Source organism: Gymnoscopelus braueri (genome assembly GCF_963280865.1).
Source record: "Gymnoscopelus braueri genome assembly, chromosome: 4".
NCBI classification, from domain to species: Eukaryota; Metazoa; Chordata; class Actinopteri; order Myctophiformes; family Myctophidae; genus Gymnoscopelus; species Gymnoscopelus braueri.
Window position 1 is genome coordinate 34,457,300 of NC_137605.1, and position 22,755 is coordinate 34,480,054.

Sequence of the window (22,755 nt, forward strand, 5' to 3'; positions counted from 1 at the left end):
CTCTCTCCCTCTCTCTTGTTCTCTCTCAGCTATGTGTTCCACAGTGCTGGTATCTTTCCAGATCCGTCCTTCCAGAACAGAGTGCAGTACTTAGGGAAACCAGGATATCAGAACTGTTCTCTGAAGATTTCTGGTCTCAAAGACTCAGACAGTGGAACCTACGTTTTCTATCTCATCACCAGTCATCCCACACAGAAGATGCCGGAACAGAGCGGGATACAGCTCCTGGTGGCAGGTATCATTCAAATACTGGATATACTGTGATATGTTGAGTTCAAGTTGTTTTTGTATATTGTCTCCATGTACTGCAGTGGTTCTCAAACTTTTTCGTGCAAAGGACCCCCAAAATTATATGTATTTGGCCGCGGACCCCCATCTCAAATATTTTGTTCCAGGGACCCCCAGAAGATTTGAGAAAATATATTCAAAGGTTTGCACAAAAAAAAAAAAAATATTTTTCAAAAATAGCAGATCTACAAGCTCATAGCGCGGCACTCGGTGCCAAGCTATGAGCTTGTATATCTGCGGCTTTACAAACTGTGCGTAGTCATTTACTATGGATAGTTCAAGATTGGATACGGTGGCTAGTTTTCTCTGTAGGGCTGAATTGCACACACAGACTGTGGCAACAACTCTGAATGACTCAATATTCCCCACTTGTTCACCAGACACTGTTAAAGATACAACAAACCACTGGGACAACCCTAACCTTGTTAGTCATCCATTCAGTACACTGTTGTTTGACAATATTCCACAACTGTTAGCGGCAACCCTGAGTAAAACTTGAAAAAACAGCAATGAGTGGTTTGCGGGCGCCTTCCTTTTTTCCTCTAAATTAATCATATATATTATTGTTGTGATTGTGAAGGCTGGGCTGTGCAGTGACTAGAGACTAGTATAATAAACAAAACATCAAGTCCAAACCCCCAAGCAGCCTCTATGATGTTCCGGTGAGAGCTTCTACTAAACCCCTGCCAACTCAATCAAAATCAGCACTTCAGCTAACTTTCTTTAAAGCAATGTTCCTTAAAATAACTATATAGATGGAATGGAAAGAAACGCTTAATATAAGACTGTGTGTATCAATCAATCTCCATAGTCACACTTAGTTGTAGCCTCTTTGGTTCAAATAGCCTATCAGAATCTCCACTGCCTTCAGAACCAGTCTAAACTTGACTGGACCATATAGCTACATTTCACATATTGGTCACAGACCTGTCCAAAGTCAGACAAGTTGTGACGTGAAGGATTGGTGAACACAGAACACTGATTCTAAATGCTTCCTTGTACCGTACTTCCTCTATCCCTTCAGTATAAATCCTCCTATTTTTAAATCGGCATAACTAGAACTGAAACAGAACAGTCGCTAAACTTGAGACTAAAGCCTACAAAATGTCAGCTGTAATGTGTAAAAAAAAAGTCTTATTTCATCCTCATTCTAAATTGTTGGCAAACTCACAACTTATCACATCAGAGCTGCAGGAAATTGATACAATCTCTGCCAATAAAAATAGAATTGGGTCAAAAACGGTCCGGACCGTTTTCGGCACTTCTCGTTTGGACCCTCAAAAACGGTCCGGACCGTTTTTGGCATTCAATGTGTTAATTACTTATTTTTAGATTTTGCATTTCAGATTTTCTCGAAAATCATGAAAAGGTTATCAAACATACCTGAATAACTGAGTTAATCACTGCGCTGTTTGTAAACATGACATGGATATTCCGCATTTCATTTGTAAATCTATGTTTTCTCCAGGGCTATTCTTTTTCATACTGTACTTCGTACTGAAATTAATCAAATGCAGTGGTCAAACCATGAGTCATTGTCCTTTTTATTCAAAAAAAGTCTTTCCATTCACTTGAATCAATTAAAAAAATGTTTAGTTACTCTGCCAGTAGCCTGAAAGAGCGAGCCCTATCGATGGTCTTGAAGGGCGGATCCAAACCCTGGCGGTTGGATTCCAGCGCCGCTTCCTATTGCTTCACCAATCTATGTCCCCGCCTCCCCCCCGGCCAGTGCACGGAACACGCTGACGTCACCAAATTTAGAGCGACGCCCCTCTGCACTCTGATTGGTTAGGAGATAACAAGGTTCATTCCCACTCCGAAACCATTGTTCCTGCATGGTTCCCCCAGACTTTTTTCTTTTGTAACAAAAAAAAAGGCATGGGTTTCCGAGGCTACTCTGCCAGTGATAAAGCAGTGAAGTGAGCTGAATTTGACACAGAACTGATTTCTTGCATTCATTTTTGTCCAGATCCTCCTCGTAACACAACTGTGTCTGTGATACCGAATGAAGAGCTACCAGAGGGGGTTGCTGCAGCACTGACATGCAGAAGTGATGCCAACCCACCTGTACACACATACACCTGGTACAAGGGTCCTAGGTGTGTCACTACACCCAACATTCACCAAACACAGTCCCTTGATCCACCCTGTGGAACAGGCCAGAAACTCACCATTACCGACATCTCCAAGGCAGGGCCTGGGCAGTACTGCTGTGTAGCAAACAATAGACACGGGTCACAGAACTTCACAGTAACAGTCAACATAGACACAGGTAGGTCCATGCAAAACCAGTGATTAGAAGGACATTGTCATATTTATAGATAAAAAAAACATACGCCTCTTTAACAGAAAATGCTACAGTTCTCTTGTACCTGAACGAGTTAGAACATTTTGTTTGTGATAATACAGTATGTGTAATAGGACAACAAGAAAATTATGTGATATGTTGATGTTATCATCAATTTTATTGATGAACTGATCACAATACATAGATGCCTCCTTTATAATTACTTTCTGAGGTTTTTGATCAATTTGTATGTCTCAGCTCAGTCCAGTGCAACAGGAGATCAATTTGGACGCAGAATGGTTATTGTTGGAGTAACTATCACCGCTTTAGTAGTTCTCAGTGGCATAGTGGCATTCATCATTTACAGGTGAGTTTTTGTAGACACTGTATGTAAAATAGTTTAGTATACATTTAGTGAATAGTTGTATTATAGTATTATTTGTCATTGAATCATACTTGTTGTCACTATTGTAATATATACCCCAGTCATAAGGTTAAGGTCATGTACTGTATTTGTCAAGAAATAAAAAACTCCCCCAGGGTTCTATCCTTGGTCCCCTAATGTTTCCCTGTACACCAAATCCTTGTCCAATATAGCCGATCTACAAGCTCACTATGCATCGTGCTGTGATCTTGTAGATCTGCTATTTTCACAGAATGTGATATGCCCAGAAAAGGGACGATAGGGTGCATTTGATTAATAACTGAGATTATTGGCAGTCTGCCTATAGTGCCAGTAACTTCTCATCACATCCATGTTGAGGACAGCCACACACTGTTCTATGCGGCTCCGATCAAATGTGTATCCAAACAGAGATATGTTGACGTGTGTCAACATAAAAGGTTGTCATATTTTGAAAAACGATCTGAACATGTATGAGAATGGCTTCATTCTTGAGAATGAAGCCATGACATTTCTCTAGACGCTTTTGTTAATGTGTATTTCTGATCTTCTTTAACAAATATGCAGTATTCTAACGTCCGATCATAATTTCTTGGTGGACTGGTGTTGGCTTTATTCATTTTTTTATAATAACAATAGTGATATTGAGAGACCTATTGAGATAAAGCTTTGATTATTCATGAATAATATTAATGTGGTTTACCTTTTTGCTCAACTACATTTTGCTATAACCCAACAATATAAGGTACTTGACTGTTTTGCATAAGGGAATCTTACAGCAAACCGATGGATATCAATATCATGCCATACTGAATCATTTCTCTATCCCCTCAGGAAACGGAAGTCTACCTCCAGTAACACGTCCTATGCTCTCACAGAGACAACTTCTCCAGATCCTTAAGCCTGTACAAGACCTTAAGATGTACATCCTACATCATAAATTACATGGACACCAAAGACACCAAGCCACAAAACAGCTTTTTGCTTAGCCTTTATTAGACAAGAGGAAGTTCCCTTTTAACAACATCCTGCTCCACACTTCAGTATGACATGTGAATTTCCCAGTGCAACCACAAGAACACTGCTAGCCTACTTCTGCTAATGCAACAGTATATTGTACATTGTAGTTCAGCACCTTTAAACTTGCAAGAGTGAAAACACAGCTTGTGTGTATATCATGTAAAACACTCTCGTCAAACACCGTAGGACACAAACATTTATATTGCATCATACTGTATATTGCACATGGCACATTAGCATTTGAAGACACCATGACTGATGTCACAATCCATGCACACAGCTCTGGGAAGCCTGCAACACCCATGAGAAAAACAAAAGCATAACTATAGCTATAACTAAATATTACACAAGCCATGCAATATTTCAATATTTTTCAGAACATACGGTGGGCACCATATCCCCAAAACCAAGACCTGAAAACCTAAAAATTACAACACCTCAAGTCTTGGATAAACCTGGATTAAAATACAACATGATCTCTTGTGGAAGAGTCTATACTGCAGAAAGCAAATGCTCTTCAAGACTCTGAAACCATAGAAAGTACTGTAAGCTCCTTTTAACTGAAATATTATATATATATATTATATAATTTTACTTACTTGAACAAGATTACAAGAATAGAGACAATTACTAACAATACTTTGAGTGGATTTTAATTGGACAAAGAATGCAATGTCTGGTCTACATGAGGATGTATTATCAGAGACTTGATAATGATAATGATGGAAAATAAAATCAAAATGATCCAATTAACAGCGGGGGAGGACGTCTAGTTTATTTTAGTTTAGTTTAGCTTATGTGTGTGTGGTTCAGTGTAAACCTTCCAGTGTGATAAGATGCCAGCAGATACTTACCAGATACTGAGCATAGCTGCTCTGAGGGGAAAAGCCAAGAGGACAGTGACTTCAGCACCACTCTTCTCAGAGAGATTCTCATTTACTAAATACTCCTCAGTGTTCATTTAAATGGACCTTTATGGGTTCATTTATCATTTGTACACTCTCAACTTAGTAGGAGTTAACAACTTATACCCTATATACTTTGTTGACTGGGATCCCTCAAGGCTCTATACTCGATTTTTGCCTTTTTTTCCCTCTGCTCAAAATATCTTCAACAAAAATAGCCAATCTACAACCCGGAGCTTGTACATGAGCTTGTATGAGCCGATCTTAAAATAACCTATGTGCAAGCTTGTATTTGTAAACTTTTACGGAGGGCAGAGACTGGGTTCTTAGCTGATAAACTAACTAAGTATATTATACTGTATAGTTCTCTTTCTATACTATACATTAGTTTTTAGTGGATAAAATATTTGTTCATGATAGCCAATTGTCATAGCAAGACTAAATATATTATTCAGAGCATACTGTTTTTGTGTTTTAATGGTAAATTATTTATGCTGTAACAGATGGGGGATGGCCAAAGAACCTCGACATGTTTATGAAGTCAGTGGATTGGTTGTATTATCACATACTTTTTGACTCCTTTACTGAGCTTTCATAACCAATGGCTTAGCGAAGCAAATACAGCATTTACATCAATACCATATTGAATAAAATATCAAAAAATAAAACATCTCAGGGCAGGCACGACTGAAACCAGTCAATGTACTATGCTCTCAGCCCATAGCAACAGGGTGTGATTTGATGGGAGGGATTCCCCCTATCTGGTCTGTAAATTCATGCTTTTGTTTATTTATCTAATTCTCAGTGGTGGCATTTAAAAAACAACCAACGCTGTTTGCCCTCCACAAATCTACTTATAAATACATGTTTACAAAAATATTCTAGATTAAGTAATGTAAAAGCTATATACAGTCATTTTGTCTCACAACTTTTAATTACGGTACATCCTCCTGTTTCTGTTGTACTTGGTGAAGTTCTGTCTCTTAAACTCTAGATGGCGATAGATTATAATCCATGTGGTTCAGCATTGCATTGTCTAAAACAGTGGTTCCCAAACTGGGGGTCAGGACCCCCAGGGGGGTCCCCAAATTATTTGATTAGCTTAATGTGCAACATTGTTTTCTCATTCAACAGTAAACAAACCAACATATAGTGTAAGCGTATACAGGGTATCTGCACATTTCTAAAGTTAAAATGTATTGGCTTTTAAGACCTTTTTAATATCATATAGGCCATTAGGCCAATTGTCAAATATTATGTAAGAAAGAGGCAAGAATTGGGAAAATAGACGATCTACAAGCTCCCAACGCCTCGCAGTTGTGACCTTGTAGATCGGCTATTTTCACAATATTTATCTGTGGAACCAAGTCGAACTAATTGCCTACAATTCCTTGTCAGGGTGGGGGGTCCCCAGTTCAAATATGATCATTTTGAAAAGTTTGGGAACAATTGGTCTAAGATGCTTTAGAGGTATTTGGTGTAACTAAAGCATGACGAGGAAGAGACATACAGACTCTCAGCAACAACGAGAGACTGGGGTGAAACTGAGGTGCCAAAGCCGTAAACAGTCTTTTCTATAAACACATGCACATATCTTTCTTTATACCTGACATAGTTTTACTTTTCATTTCTTTTCTTAGCCTTTTTTGTTTTATCTACAGTGGAATAGATTGCAGAGTTGTCTTCTTTCACATTGGAATATATCACAGAGGTGTCTTCATTTCCTGGTGCACCAGACCTGGGGAGAACAATGAACGTCCTTTCAAACAAATGTAGTGAAGAACTACTCATGCAACCTGTTCCCCCTGAACCTAACACCTCTGCTGGCCTGGTAAACCACCCTGGTCGTGGAAATCGCGTTTCATTTGGTTTCGAAATGCGATTTCTGCGACCGGGGTGGTTTACTGGGCTACACCTCTGCAGCAACACTCTGCAGCAACACATCAGAAGTTCTAAATGTGATGTTGTTTAAAATATAAATATTGGAAATACAGTAGGACTACATATTTTTCCTTTTCTTTTTTTGTATACATCTCCATGCATATTTCCCCTCTGAATATCATTGTTTCCATGCATAGTTGTAATTAATGGTATTACAATCATATGAACAGGTGTTTTTTGAAAGATGTGAGTGAAACATATGTGTCTCTTTGGTTCTGTCCTTAAAGGCTAGTCCACACCAATGCAACTCCTTGCAACTTCTTGCAACATGCAAGTACTGTAATTGCAACTACTTCCAACCATTAAATGGCAGTTGCAAACAGTTGCATTGGTGCAATCTGGCCTTTAAACTGTTTTGTTGCAAGGAGTTGCGACCAGTTGCAGTCTGGCCTTTACACTTAAAACAATTATTGTGCAAAATGTCATGGAAATGGACTGGAGGAACTTACAGTGCATTTTGCAGAACGGTGTTGATGTGATCTTCATGGACCCTGGTCCTTGGTTTGAATGTCACTGAACTATATTGAACATCTTCCTCTTGCTGAGCAATATACAACACAGAAAGGACAAAAGTTTTATCAGTAATGTAACTAGAAAGTGCTCCTCTAAAAGGAGCTGAGACCTCAAACCACACATGTCCGCACACAGAACCACACGAGCGCACGGACACATGAAAAGCAGTGAGTCAGCTTAAAAACTTATATTTAACTAACAGGGGATAGTAGCTACAAAGAAAGGCTTATTTGAAGAGAAGAGAAGAGAAGAGAAGAGAAGAGAAGAGAAGAGAAGAGAAGAGAAGAGAAGAGAAGAGAAGAGAAGAGAAGAGAAGAGAAGAGAAGAGAAGAGAAGAGAAGTAGTGTGAATAACTGTAATGAGTAAGAAGAGTGTGGTATATTGTAAAGTTCCCTTCCCCTTTCTCATGCTGTGTGAAAACAGTTTGGAGAAATGAACTATAAATAAACAATGGTCTGGAGGGTCTCTTGACAAATGGATTCAAGTGTGCACTGTGCACGTAAAGCAAAGACCATGTGATATTTAGACAATGTACCTGTCCAGGGAGGTCTGAACCAGCCTGACTGGATGACGGAAACTTCAACATGGAGTAAAGAGGGATTTCCTCGGCAGGAGGGAGAGGAGAGGAGGGAGAGTGGTGCTGGACGGTGGAGTTGACAGTATTGAGCTGAAAGGTGGGAGAATCTGAAGGGTCTGAGCCTCTCCCACCAACCACAGGGTTAGCTGCAGGCTGGTGTGCAACACAACAGGAAGTAACACATTAGAGCAACAGCTTCAGAGAAAGAACAGATGACTGTGTGGTTTCAGTGATAGCTAAATGTGATAAAGACTTATTATGTCTCCAGGACATACAGAATACAAACAGGCCTATTTTTTTTTTTTTGCTAAATCCTTGTTGGCAAGTTTCCATTTCATAATTGTATGGAGGTAATATAAATATTATAAAATATCTCAAGCAAAACCTCAAAAAAATCAATACCTTGTATTTATCGGCATTAGTCTTTTTCTTCCTGTAAAAAAAGATATAACTTATTATTTACATCATTTAGTGCACAATGGAATGTCATTAGTCTTAGCCTGACAAGGAATCTGCTGTGAAAATTATTATTGTTAAAGTGGGTGTAACATTCACCATCACAGTATGAACAGTTCTTTTAAAAATGACTATACAGATTTGAAACCCTCAACACCACAGCATTGAGCCAGTAGGCCTATATTAAGACACTGACACGCGCGGACGCGCGAACACACACACACACACACACACACACACACACACACACACACACACACACACACACACACACACACACACACACACACACACACACACACACACACACACACACACACACACACACACACACACACACACACACACACACTTACCTGACACAGAAAACAATGACGGAAACCAAAAGTATCACAAACAATGAAGCTCCAACACCACATGAGAGCACAAAAATGATGTTGCCTTTGGAGAAACACAGTAAAAATAAGGGGAAAGGTTAAAATGTGCCGCTCGCTAGTTAGTCTAGATTTGTGCATAATGATGCTGGAAATTACATCACCAAGACAATGCTCTATGTCAGGGGTCTTTAATGTTTTTCAGGCCAAGGACCCCTTGGCTACGAGAGAGATGAAGCAGGGACCCTCCACTACATATTGGATTCATGTTCATGTGTATTTTCAGACATCTAGCCACTTAAACCCAATCAATACTTTGCAAACCTGAACTTTGGCTCGGTACTTGGTCGGCTCTTTTTTCCCCTACACCAAACCTCTTTGCCGAAAATAGCCGATCTACAAGCTCACAATGCCGCGTTGTGAGCTTCAAGTGGTTTCAAGTGGTTAAAGTAAAAATAGAAATAAAAAGTCCCTTTCACACAAAGATTTGTTGACTCCCCTGCAGTATCTCTGAGGACCCCCTAGGGGTCCCGGACCCCTGTTGAAGACCCCTGTTCTATGTCATGTTATCAGAGAATTCTGAAATAAAACTCAGCTCAAAGATCTTTGTTATCATGAGAATACTGTAAATCCTACTGCTGGATGTTTGTGGGATTTATTTAAAATGATTCATAATTAAATAATGTCTACATTATCCTTAGCAATTGTTTAGAATAAGTTAACGCACCACTGTTACCCATCACTGGAAAAGATTTAAACAAGTATGTTCTAATCTACTCCCTCGAGAGACAGAATTAAAGGACTGTATGGACATTAAAGGTACAGCATATCAAAATAAGGAGGAGTTTTGCCAAAATGCTTCCAGACTCTCACCCTTTATGTCAATCTGCAGCAGCACCTCAGTAGAGTTGTTTTCTCCCAGTGAGTTCCTGGTCTGACAGAAGTACAGTCCAGTGTGGGAGGACTGCAGAGAGGTCAGAACCAGCACCTGTCCTGACCCTACCTGGACCAGGGAGCTGGAACCAGGAGGCCCAGTCCTCTTGTACCAGGTGTAGTTGTGTACTGGTGGGTTAGCATCACTGCTGCAGGTCAAGTTCACACTGCTGCCCTCTGCCAGACTGTCTGGTGGACTGACCTCCACCAACACACTCACTGGTGCATCTTTATAATCACATAAAAAAAACAAATAACATTTAATCATAAACTATATGGTATTTCAAATGATACAGTATATTCACATTAGACTATGAGTGAAAGATTAAATTGCAAACATTTTGTTGTTTAACTTACAGAGGACATTAATGAAATGAGGTGGTGACATTTCAGATCCATGTTTGTTTTTCACCTGACAGGTGTAGCTTCCAGAATCTGTAGAAGTCACATTCTCCTTTACCAGGAGAGGACCAGTGGAGACAGAGATGTTTCCTCTGTCTCTGTACCAGGTGTAAATGTCTACTGGTGGGTTGACATCACTTTTGCAGGTCAGAGTCGCTGTGCTGCCCTCAATAACTTCTCCGTGTGGATCAATTGATACTGAGGGTATTTCTGGAGGGTCTATGGAGGAATAAATATCAAAACACTCAAGTAACATTATACGCTGAATGTATGTAATGAATAGGAAACCGTAATTTTCATTAGGGTTGAAAAATAATAATGATTCATGCTTATAAATGACTAATGTGGTGTTGAACATTATTAGATCACTTACACTGAACATCTAGAGAGTGTGGTGATGATCTCTGGGATCCAAGTCTGTTTGTCACCAGACAGATGTACTGTCCAGAGTCTGCACGAGAGACATTCCTCTTTACCAGCTGAGGACCAGTAGAGAAAATCTTGACAAAGCCTCCAGTGTCTCTATACCAGGTGTAGCTGCATACTGGGTTGGCATCACAGCTGCAGGTCAGAGTCACTGTGCTGCCCTTAATAACTTCTGGTGGATCCATTGTTACTGAGGGTATTTCTGGAGGGTCTATGGAAGCATAAGGAATGATACACTCAAATAACAGTACAATATTACCTGAGTGTACAGGAATAGACCACAGTATTTTTCACTAGGGGTAACAATAACAATTGTTAATACTTTGAATAATGTGGTGTTTAACATTACACCAGCTTTGGTCAAAAATGATAAAACACTGGACACTTCACAGTAGGCTATTACAGTACTGTTCTGATCAGAACTGACTGCACTGCCTGCACCAAAAGAAACGAAACTAAACATAAAACGTCCTATTGCCTTTCCTAAAACCACTTTTCCTTGACCACTATGGAAAATATCATGAGGTCAAGGCAAGTTGTAAAGGAGAATTAATTAAGGAATTATATAATTTCCTCCTCTTTCTCTCTCTCTGGTCATGCATGTTAACCCCCACCCCACCCCCTGCCACGTACATGCCTGCACGCTAGGGCTGGTAAACGAATATTTATTCGAATATTGGGAAAATATGTATATTCGAATATGAAAATTTATATTCGAAAACAAATGTATCAATACAAAAAACATGTATAAAAAACATGTATCAAGTTATAGAAACTAACAAAATATATGTTTTATTGGATCCGAGCACTTGATACATTGTTTTTTGTATTGTCCCTGTCAAATAAACATTAAAAATAAAAAATGTAAATGTATACTATATATTGTTTTATAATAATAATAATATTCGAATATATTCGAATATCTGCCAATTTTTAAGACCAATATTCGAATATCATTTCTGAGGAAAGTTACCAGCCCTACTGCACGCGCACACAAAGTTATCTGTAACATTAGCTTTTTAGTAAATTAAAAACTCACAGTGAACATCAACAGTGACTTCAGGTGAATTGCCAGAGGCAATTTTGTTCTTTGCCTGACAGTAGTATATGCCATTGTTACTGGATTGGATGTCAGAGATGGTCTTTATGCTCCACCATGCCACTGCAGTGTTGTCTTTGATAATGATGTAGCTCTGGATTGGTGGATTTGAACCAGTGCTGCTGCAGGTGAAAGTGACTGAACTTCCTTTGACAACATCTCCAGGTGGACTTACTGACAGAATGACATTCTTGGGACCATCTGTTGGAGAAACGTTTATGTCACTTTAAAAGCCCTCTTTATCATTTATCAATAATTGAGAAATCTGACAAAAACACAGTAAACCCCCTTGAAAAATAAATATGCTGTTCTTTTGCTGTCTGTAGTATCTGAAAATCCAAACACTTTAGATCACTTACACTGAACATCTAGAGAGTGTGGTGATGATGTCTGGGATCCATGTCTGTTTGTCACCTGACAGATAAACTGTCCAGAGTCTGCAGGAGACACATTCCTCTTTACCAGCTGAGGACCAGTGGAGATAGATCTGCTTCCTCTGTCTTTGTACCAGGTGTATCTGTATACTGGTGGGTTGGCATCACAGCTGCAGGTCAGAGTCACTTTGCTGCCCTCAATAACTTCTCTGGGTGGATCCATTGATACTGAGGGCATTTCTGGAGGGTCTATGGAGGAATAAATATCAAAACACTCAAGTAACATACGCTGAATATATGTAAAAAATCACACCCTGTGTGAAGTGGGCGGTGTCTTGCTAGCTAATCACAATACTGAATGGAGTCAACCAATCATGTACAAAAGATAAATACATTTATTGAAACACTCTTTATGATGGACGAAACCATAACTTGAAAAAAACAAATTTTTGTTTTTTTTCAAGTTATGGTTGCTTATATAGGGCTATGCACATGTGTCATGTGACACTGGCCAATCACAGTCCTGAATAGACTGTGATTGGCCAATCACAGCGCAGGATAATTCTACAAATTTCCTGGGCCCAGATCACAGCGCAGGAAAATGTACATTTTTCCAAATCTCACTTATAGGGGCGGTTTCACCGCCCAAAAAATCACACCCAGTGTGAAGTGGGCTGTGTGGTCACAGTGGTCATCACAGTGATGGAAGAAGTGATGGAAGAAAAGTAATATTGTGGACCAACCATTGTACACCCCTAACTTTAAAAAAAACATAAATGTGTTTTTTTTAAGTGCATAGTCCTATTTATAGGGCTATGCACATGTGTCATGTTTCACTAGCCAATCACAGTCCTGAATAGACTGTGATTGGCCAATCACGGTGCAGGGTTAGGGGGGTACAATGGTGGCCAATCACAGCGCAGGGTTGGGGGGGTGCAATCGAATGTCGATGTCCAAACCTCACATATAGGGGCGGTTTCACCGCCCAGAAATAGGCAACCGTCATTTTCATTAGGGTTGAAAAATAACAATGATTCATGCTTATGACTAATGTGGTGTTTAACATTATTAGATCACTTACACTGAACATCTAGAGAGTGTGGTGATGATCTCTGGGATCCATGTTTGTTTGTCACTTGACAGGTGTACTGTCCAGAGTCTGTAGGAGACACATTCCTCTTTACCAGCTGAGAACCAGTAGAGATAGATCTGCTTCCTCTATACCAGGTGTAGCTGCATACTGGGTTGGCATCACAGCTGCAGGTCAGAGTCACTGTGCTGCCCTCAATAACTTCTGGTGGATCAATTGTTACTGAGGGTATTTCTGGAGGGTCTATGGATGTATAAGGAATGATATACACTCAAATAACAGTACAATATTACCTGAGTGTACAGGAATAGACCACAGTATTTTTCACTAGGGGTGACAATAACAATAGTTAATATTTTGAATAATGTGTTGTTTAACATTACACCAGCTTAAACCCCCTTGAAAAATAAATATACTGTTGTTTTGCTGTCCGTAATATCTGAAAAAAATTGGATTAACATTATTTGATCACTTACACTGAACATCTAGAAAATGTGGTGATGATCTCTGGGATCCATGTTTGTTTTTAACCAGACAGGTGTACTGTCCAGAGTCTGTAGGAGACACATTCCTCTTTACCAGCTGAGGACCAGTGGAGATAGAGCTGCTTCCTCTGTCTTTGTACCAGGTGTAACTGTATACTGGTGTGTTGGCATCACTTTTGCAGGTCAGAGTGACTTTGCTGCCCTCAATAATATCTCCTGTTGGATTCACTGATATTGACGGCCTCGCTGTAAGGTCAAGAAATGAACATAAAGAGCCATTAGTTATTCATAATCTCTTCATTTTGTTTTGTTTTACATTGATATTCTTTATGTTTTCTGATTATGTTATTTCCCTATTGTATTCTACTAATTTTTATTTGTCTCATAATTACTTAGAGTAACTGTATTTCATAATCATTTGTATCTGACCAAGTTGGTCTATTGTCAAGATAAATAATTTATTGGAAAGATATTGAATTGTATTCTGCAGTGTGGTTCTGCCTCAATGTTATTATGTTAGTTTTGAATATTGCATTCCTTTTTATTTTGTTTTGACTTCATGTTTTCAATTTCAGTTTAATTCAACAAAATAGCAGAGCTCACATGCATGCTCGTAGCAGCTATGTAGCAGCTATTTTTGCTATGTTTTTTTTTAAAAAGTTGGCTACTGACAAAGACTAAAACTAAGGATATTTGTCTCCGCCAGTATGGTGGAGAGTATGTTTTCGTCTCCGTCCTTCCGTGTGTGTGTCCGTCTCAGCCAAGCTAACATTGGTCAAGCTTCACGTGACACGTGACAACAATATGTTGTCACCAATGCTTTGATTGGCTAGCGAGGCGCATGATGAAATAAAAACCTATAAATAGGTGACGCACTTCAAAAACATAATTTATATTTTTTGAAGTGAGCTTCCATCAGCCAAGCTAACATTGGTCAAGTGACACATGACAATATGTAATATTTAAAAAAAATAGGTAAGACAGGATTAATCAGGAACAGTACTGGCGGAGACCTGTGCTCCGAGGAGCACATTTTCTAGTTTCTCTATGATTTTAGTTTGTTTCAATACAGTTTCCAGTTAGTTGTCGTTTTTGTTATTTTGTTATTTTTAGTTAACTATAATAACCATGCTCTGCTCCTGTGATACTACAGATTAATATGCACAACTAGATTGCCAGAGGACAGCATTCCAACCCTTAATGAGCATAACTTAAGTATACACAGGTATTAACACGATATTAACATGCTGATCTAGTGAACACCTACTGTAAATGCTACTACAAGAGGTGGCTGGGGAGGTGGGCTGGGGATTTTGAAGTCTAATTCGTTTTTCAAGAGATAAACTTTCAGAGAAATAAATGTAATTCTTTGTCTCAAAGTTTCATAATGAGGCTAAAGGTGCATTTACTGTAAATTATTTAAAGCTATCTAACATTACACCAACTTTGGACTAAATATCAAACTCCTTTGGACAAGACTGGAAACACACGTCATCAATTTAATGTGTTCTTCACAAAGTTTACAGAACAGCAAACCTGACCATACTCACATTGAATTTCAAGCAGTACTGGAGCAGACATGGTTGTGCTGATGTCATTCACAGCCTCACATTTGTACTGCCCTCTGTGGTGTTTCTGGATGTTAGGGATGGTGTAACTCTGTGCTGATGTCACAAACGTAGCACCGTTGTACAGACGGTATTCTTGTGGTGCTACTTTGGGGTTGGCATCACTATTGCAGGTGAATGTGACTGAACCTCCTTCAAGAACATATGATGCACTGATTGACAAAATAACATTCTTGGGACCATCTGTTGGAGGAAACATAATTTGTGATTAGGGTGACCACCCGTCCCGAAATTCGCGGGACAGTCCCGAAATTGGACCCTCTGTCCCGCGTCCCGCACAAGCAGGGCAATGTCCCGAAAATCAAAGTTATGGAAAAAAAAAAAAAAAAAGATTTTTATTTTATAAAAAAAAAAAAAATTCATTACATTTTTAAGTTAACTTGCAATACCCTCTTATATCTAATCCTAACCCTAAAACCAAAGTAAAGAAACCAAAAACTGGAAAAAAAACGAACCCAATCCGCCCAGAACCGCGAAAAAAACGGACCCAATCCGCCCAGAACCGCAAAAAAATTTCGCGCGCGCGCTTCGCGCGCGCGCTGGAGTGGTCCGCATGCACGCGCGCTGCGCGCGCGTGCATGCGTCCCGCGATGTCCCGCGAAACGGGTTAATCTGTCCCTCAATGGACCTGTCTGGAGGTGGTCACCCTATTTGTGATGTTAGTATGCAAACTGATGGAAAAAGCTCTGTGTAATATTCAAGAGTATTGTTTAAGCACAAGGCTACGACTTGGCCTGCCCACATTGATGAGAATAAACACAGGTTGTTGTAAAGATCCAAGACAACCTCTAAACACTAGACCCTACTGTCATGTTTAAAAAGCTTAAAAGCACTTGAGAATTAATCAATGATCAATTTCAGACACTAATGTTAAACATAATATTTTGCATTTAAAATGATACATAACAATTTAATATGATTCTTCTATGAAGAAGAAACATTGGCTGTTGCATTAATGGAAATCACAAGAGATTGAAACAGAGAGAAAATTATGCAGACAAAAGAGAAAGAAATGATCTAATTTGAACTCACACTCCACATTCAACATCACAGGATCAGACTTCCATGTCTCTTGCCCTTCTATAGCACACTGGTAACTCCCAGTATCCTCTGGTTTGGCATGGAAGTCTAGGTTGGCAACTCGTTGTTTATTTTTAAACCAGACAATGTTGGGGCTTGGTTTACAAGTTGTTTTACAGTTGAGCATATACCATCCTCCCTCTTTCACAGTGGGAGGGGTCACGTGTGCAGACAGTTCTGATCAGAAGAATAAACACAAGATGGATGTCAGTTGGCGAGAAAAGATTGTCCTTGAAAAGTTTAAAAGAAAGTACTTGTTTACCTGTTACAGACAAAGATACTGGTTGTTGACTTTTCCACTTATTCAGGGTTGTCACAAACCTGAAGTAGTAATCTCTCTCATCACTCTTTGCTATGTTATCGATCCTCAGGTTACAGTCACGGCGTTTATTACCAATGTATTGAATACGCCTTTGATATGAAGGGTCTTCAGAGAGAGGAGTGTCGTCCGAGGAGATAGTCCAGAATGCTTCAGTGACAGTTTGAGCCCCTGGGTAGTCATATGAACAACCAATATCTACTGATGACCCTCTCATGACACATAGAGATGGATTGGTGAAGGTCACACTCCACTCACCACAACAAACATCTGTAAAGACAAAAACAATTAACATCTGTCAACAAGATTGATGAATTTTAAGATTAAAATATATTTTTTATCATGTGAGATAAGAATTATGGGTTCCTGGACACATCCTATTTATATCAAATAAAGTTGATTGTGATAACATGGTACTTGGAAGTAGATATTTTCATAGAATAGAATAGAAGATATCTTTTCCCTTTCATATTCACCTCTATCATTTTACATTCATCCATACATTAACCACAACATTTAAGCTTTTTAACACAATATTTGACATCTACTTTGTAGTTTGGAAGTCATTTTGAAAATCTGTGACATGTGTACACATTGTGAATCTGAAAACAATGTCAAACTGTCCTTACGAGGTACCAAGATCAGAATGTTCAGGATCACACTGATTGTCATTAGAAGCCACATGGTGTCCTGGGGTGACTGGAGAACTGACCCGAGCGTCAAGCAACTGCAATGAAAGAAACACTTCAGAACCAAAACATTTAATGTACTCAGTTCTGCAATAAACCTTTACCAAAGTTAATGTTAGATTTTGATATTCATACTGTGTGTGCGATATACAATATCACATCTACAGTATATCATGTGGTTTCATCAAATGTTTGCATGCATTGTATATGGACCACTTCTTCACTTGCATCTCTTAATTGTTTGAATTGAAGGTGACTTCATGGATTGTATTAGTATAAGATACAATCCTGTCAGTAATTAATTATCATAGCTATTAGCTACTATAAGTTATAGGGAGGGAATCCAGTCATACTCACTTGTCTCCAGAGCTTGTCTGTCCAGTATGTCTATCAGTCAGTTAAACATACTGACAACCAGATCAAGAACACACGTCCAAAACTAAAAAGGGAAGTCATGAAGAACCACTAGAAAGTGTTTCCTCTCTTCTTCCCTTTACATATTACTTGTAGTCATTAGCACAGAATGTATTAACACATGGGTAAACTGTAGTTAGTTCAAATGGTTAATCATTGTTCTTTAGGAAAAACTGAGTCAAAACCCCTTTTGAATGGAAAACTCACAAATCTTGAAGGAGGTTGTTAAATTTGAGTTGGTCCATGCACACCCAAATCAGAACAATGTAATATTCAGCTACACATCAATTGCAACAATTTGTTCTTAACTGGCCTTGACATTGCTTTATGATATGCCACCTTGATATCAAGACCATGTTAAAAATAAAGTAACATAAGAATTACATTTAAAGTCAACTGGTTTTGAAGGAAACCCTGTCCCGTTTTGCAACGAGCTGTCAGCGCAATAAACCTAATCTGAGTTCCCAGAAGTTCTCGCATACAAACGGGAGGGGCGAGCCCAGCAACACCGGGCAAGCTGATAATGCTCTGCAAAGTGCAGCTAGGATGTCAAACTCCTCAATGTTGCCATCTGGTGTCTCCATCTTGGACTTGTGTACGTGGTCCCTATGGCCTGGAGTCAGTGATGTGTCGTTCATGATCGATTCGTTCAAAAGAACTAGTTCATTTGCCATGAACGTGAACAAGCTTGTTCACTTTCTGAAACTGTTACGTTCACTTGCGACATAAAAAACGCTCCCATGATGGTGTTTTACACACATTATAAAACATACATTAACCACTTTAGCCCTATTTTATACATAGGCTCACATAGGCTCTTTAGCCCTTTAGCCCTATTTTATACATAGGCTCACATAGGCTCACATAGGCTTTATACATAGGCTCACAACGTGTCGCGATGCGACGCGTTGTGAGCTTGTAGATCTACTATTTTCAAATATGTTAGTACTTTTACTTTTGGTACTTTAAGTGTATATTTTGATGCCAATACTTTTGTACTTTTACTCGAGTAAATTTTGAACACTAGAAAATAGCGTTACTGAACGAGAACGTGAACGAATCATTTGAACGAATCATTTGAACGAATCATTTGAACGAATCATTGCCGTGAACGTGAACAAAATCGTTCGTTCACTGAAATGAACCTTTTTTTCCCACCACTACCTGGAGTAGGTTGGGAGGGACACTATAAGCCTTGAGTATCTTTATGGGTCGGATTCATTTGAACACTATAGAATTAAATCAACACTGAGGATTACTGCTGCTGCATAAAACATTCACCACCTTATAATTTCAAGTGTCTCAGGAATTTTACTGCACAAGGGCACATGTGGGTCCAGAGACTGGGTTCTTACACTATAACTAGTCAGTCATACATTAGCCTCGATCTCCAGGCTTTCATTTTAGTCATACATACTGTAGCAGATTTTATATGGAGTTTTACATACTGTATACATATAATTCAAATTAGTTCTCAATAGGGTTATTTGGAGCATATATGTAATCTATCTAATATGATGGTAAATGATTTTTATTACTGTAAGTGATGGGGGGGGGGCACCAAAGAACTACGATTGTAAATCATGAAGTCACAAGTTTATTTAATTGTTACATAATTAGACTTTTTCCTGATTCTCCATAAATGTTATTGTCACATCACAGGTTTAGAGATGTAAAGAAGTGGGTAAAAAACATATTCTTTGTACAAGCTCACAGCATTTAATTTTCAGGAAAATTAAGAAAAATCAAGAAAGAAAGAAAACACGTCTGATATTTAACTATTCCTGATATGAGTAGAGTGAAATATATATACAAGCATAAATCTATGCTATAAATGCTATCTTTTTTTTTTTAAGAATAAAACATTTCAGAGGAGACATGGTTGAAGCCAGTCAACTCAGCCCATAGCAACAGGGTCAGAGGGATTCCCTCCTTAAATCCATGTTTTTGGTTACCCCCCCCCCCCCCCTCCCCAAAAGAAGAAAAAAGAAAAACAGCACCCTGCTTATAAATACAATGCATGTTTACAAATATACTCTCGATTTAGTCATATAAAAGTTTTTACTGTATAGTCATTGTATAATAATAATAATAATAATAATAATAATAATAAGGGTAATAATAATAATAATAATAATAAGGGTAATAATAATAATGATAATAATAATAATAATAACAATAATAATAATAATAACAACAATAGTATAATAGTCCTTGTATCACAACTTTTAATTACAACCTCCTGTTTCACAGGCAAGCAGAATATTGATAGACATATGTATTTTATGAAATTCTGCCTCTTAAACTATTGATGGCGATAGAAGAATTAGGTTCAGCATCACATATTCTGAGTTGCTTTCTTGCGTCGAGGTATTGGGTGCAACTGAGACAGAATGGAAGGAAGATTACTGTAATACAAGAGGTCTCCAAAACCTCAAACTGTATTTCCTCTAAACACATACACAGCACTTTCTTTATTCCTGACATGGCTTTACTTTGCTTTTCTTAGCCTTTTTTGTTTTATCTACAGTGGCATAGACTGCAGAGTTGTCTTCCTTCACAGCTGAATAGATCGCAGAGATGTCTTCCTTTCCTGGTTCACCAGACCTGGGAAGAAAAATGAACATCCATTCAGAATAATGTAGAGAAGAACTACACCCATGCAACCTGTTCCCCTATGACCATAACACCTCTGCAGCAGCACAGGAAACGCATTTCTGTAAAGCAGAAGTTCTGGATATGGTCTTATTTTAAGATATTGGAAATACATCTCCCATTGTGCATATTTCTCATCTGAATATGAATTGTTTTCAATGCATAGTTGAGCTGATATTTCATCACAATCAAATAAATAGGTGTTTTTGACAGGTGTGAGTGACTGTTTTGTGCAAGGCTCTGTCCTTTATTGTCCAAAATGTCACGGAAATGGACTGGAGGAACTTACGATGCGTTTTGCAGGACGGTGTTGTTGTGATCTGCATGGGCGCTGGTCCTTGGTTTGAATGTCACTGAACTGTATTGAACATCTTCCACTTGCTGAGCAATACAACATACAAAGAAAGGACAAAAGTGTAATCAGTAATGTAATTAAATGGAATGCTGAAACTCAGAAATCTTGTAAGGTTACCTTTGGATTACTTTGTCAGTGAAGAGGAGAAGAGAAGAGAAGAGAAGAGAAGAGAAGAGAAGAGAAGAGAAGAGAAGAGAAGAGAAGAGAAGAGAAGAGAAGAGAAGAGAAGAGAAGAGAAGAGAAGAGAAGAGAAGAGAAGAGAAGAGAAGAGAAGAGAAAAGAAAAGAAAAGAAAAGAAAAGAAAAGAAAAGAAAAGAAAAGTAGTATGAATAAAGTTCCCTTCCCCTTTCTCATGCTGTGAGAGAACATTTTGGAGAAATGAACTATAAATAAACTAGTATGGCCTGGGGGGTCTGAAAATGGATTTAAGTGTGCACTGTGCACGTAAAGCAAAGACCATGTGATATTTAGACAATGTACCTGTCCAGGGAGGTCTGAACCAGCCTGACTGGATGACGGAAACTTCAACATGGAGTAAAGAGGGATTTCCTCTGCAGGAGGAATAGGAGAGGAGGGAGAGTGGTGCTGGACGGTGGAGTAGACAGTATTGAGCTGAAAGGTGGGAGAATCTGAAGGGTCTGAGCCTCTCCCACCAACCACAGGGTTAGCTGCAGGCTGGTGTGCAACACAACAGGAAGTATCACATTAGAGCAACAGCTTCAGAGAAGAACAGATGACTGTGTGGTTTCAGTGATAGCTGAATCTGATAGAGACTTATTATGTCTCCAGAACATACAGAATACAAATAGGTCTATTTATTTTTGCTAAATCCTTGTTGGCCATTTCATAATTGTATTTGTATGTAGAGGAGATAATATGAATATTATAAAATAACTCAAACAAAACCTCAAAAGATCAATACCTTGTATTTATCTGCATCAGTCTTTTTCTTCCTGTAAAAAAAAAGATATCACTTATTATTTACATCATTTAATGCCCAATAAAATCTTAGTCTGACATGATGGAATCTGCTGTGAAAATTATTATTTAAGTGGGTGTAACATTCACCATCACAGTAAGAACAATTCTTTTAAAAATGACTATACAGACTTGAAACCCTCAACACCACAGCATTTAGCCAGTACCATATTAAGACGGGTGGGACGATATATGGATATCGCGATATATCGTTGTTTTTCCGACTCTGTACATAGGCCTATAGTGTTTTTTTTTTCTCGTGACTATCGTGATATATCGTCGGTGAAACTTTTAACAATTAACAATTATTGAATATCGTGATATCGCAATATATCGAATATCGTGATATTATTGTTATCGAGGGCCTAATATCGCCACAGATATCGTATTGTGAGATACCCATATCGTCCCACCCCTAATTAAGACACTGACACGCGCACACACATACACACACACACACACACACACACACACACACACGCTTACCTGACACAGAAAACGATGACGGTAACCAAAAGTATCACAAACACTGAAGCTCCAACACCACATGAGAGCATAACAATGATGTTGCCTTTGGAGAAACACAGTAAAAATGAGGGGAAAAGTTAAAATGTGTCTCTCGCTCTGATGTTGTTTTCTACAGTTTGTCTAGATTTGTGCATAATGTACAAGTACTTAATGAGGCTTGAAATTACATCACCAAGACAATGCTCTATGTCAGGGGTCTTCAATGTTTTTCAGGCCAAGGACCCCTTAGCTGAGAGAGAGATGAAGCAGGGACCCTCCACTACACTGGATTCATGTTAATGTGTATTTTCAGACATTTAACCACTTAAACCCTCAATACTTTGTAAACCGGACCTTTGGCTCTGTACTTGGTCTGCTCTTTTTTCCTTGTACACCAAACCTCTTCGTCCAAAATAGCCAATCTACAAGCTCACAACGCCGCGTTGTGAGCTTGTAGATCGGCTATTTTTGGCTAATGTTCCCCCCAGAATAGGGATGCGAGGGTTCAAGTAGTTAAAGTAAAAATATAAATAAAAAGTCCCTATCACACAAAGATT

General features: G+C 38.7%; 3 protein-coding genes across 4 annotated transcripts in view; 1 reads left to right on the plus strand and 2 right to left on the minus strand.

The window, feature by feature from the left end:
• LOC308084370 (endothelial cell-selective adhesion molecule) overlaps window positions 1–6,058 on the plus strand; it is a 13,550-nt gene extending 7,492 nt beyond the window's left edge. The window contains exons 5-9 of one of the 2 annotated variants that reach the window (XM_080426998.1): window positions 30–235; window positions 2,258–2,560; window positions 2,834–2,942; window positions 3,813–3,900; window positions 4,376–6,058. In XM_080426998.1, coding sequence (XP_080283124.1) covers window positions 30–235; window positions 2,258–2,560; window positions 2,834–2,942; window positions 3,813–3,879 — 685 coding nt within the window. In that variant the 3' untranslated portion in view covers window positions 3,880–3,900; window positions 4,376–6,058. Of the gene's footprint in view, window positions 1–29; window positions 236–2,257; window positions 2,561–2,833; window positions 2,943–3,812 lie in introns of both variants that reach the window. The other variant, XM_080426997.1, reaches the window with a different exon arrangement.
• Window positions 6,059–6,151: 93 nt separating this feature from the next.
• LOC308083584 (B-cell receptor CD22-like) lies at window positions 6,152–18,341 on the minus strand (the record flags this gene model as incomplete). Its single annotated transcript, XM_080425900.1, has 17 exons — window positions 6,152–6,641; window positions 7,294–7,385; window positions 7,893–8,087; window positions 8,337–8,367; window positions 8,747–8,831; window positions 9,638–9,925; window positions 10,055–10,318; window positions 10,473–10,736; window positions 11,565–11,825; window positions 11,984–12,247; window positions 13,080–13,331; window positions 13,565–13,819; window positions 15,124–15,384; window positions 16,234–16,458; window positions 16,544–16,870; window positions 17,230–17,327; window positions 18,190–18,341. 17 exons carry the CDS (start codon window positions 18,339–18,341, stop codon window positions 6,521–6,523), a joined length of 3,435 nt encoding a protein of 1,144 aa, XP_080282026.1. The 3' UTR covers window positions 6,152–6,520.
• Window positions 18,342–19,709: 1,368 nt separating this feature from the next.
• Window positions 19,710–22,755, minus strand: part of LOC308083585 (hemicentin-1-like) — a 55,430-nt gene continuing 52,384 nt past the window's right edge. Inside the window, exons 21-25 of the mRNA XM_080425901.1 lie at window positions 22,178–22,262; window positions 21,636–21,666; window positions 21,194–21,388; window positions 20,648–20,739; window positions 19,710–20,310 (exon numbers count right to left, since the gene is read on the minus strand). Of these exons, the coding sequence (XP_080282027.1) occupies window positions 20,178–20,310; window positions 20,648–20,739; window positions 21,194–21,388; window positions 21,636–21,666; window positions 22,178–22,262 (536 nt within the window). The 3' untranslated portion in view covers window positions 19,710–20,177. The remainder of the gene's footprint in view (window positions 20,311–20,647; window positions 20,740–21,193; window positions 21,389–21,635; window positions 21,667–22,177; window positions 22,263–22,755) is intronic.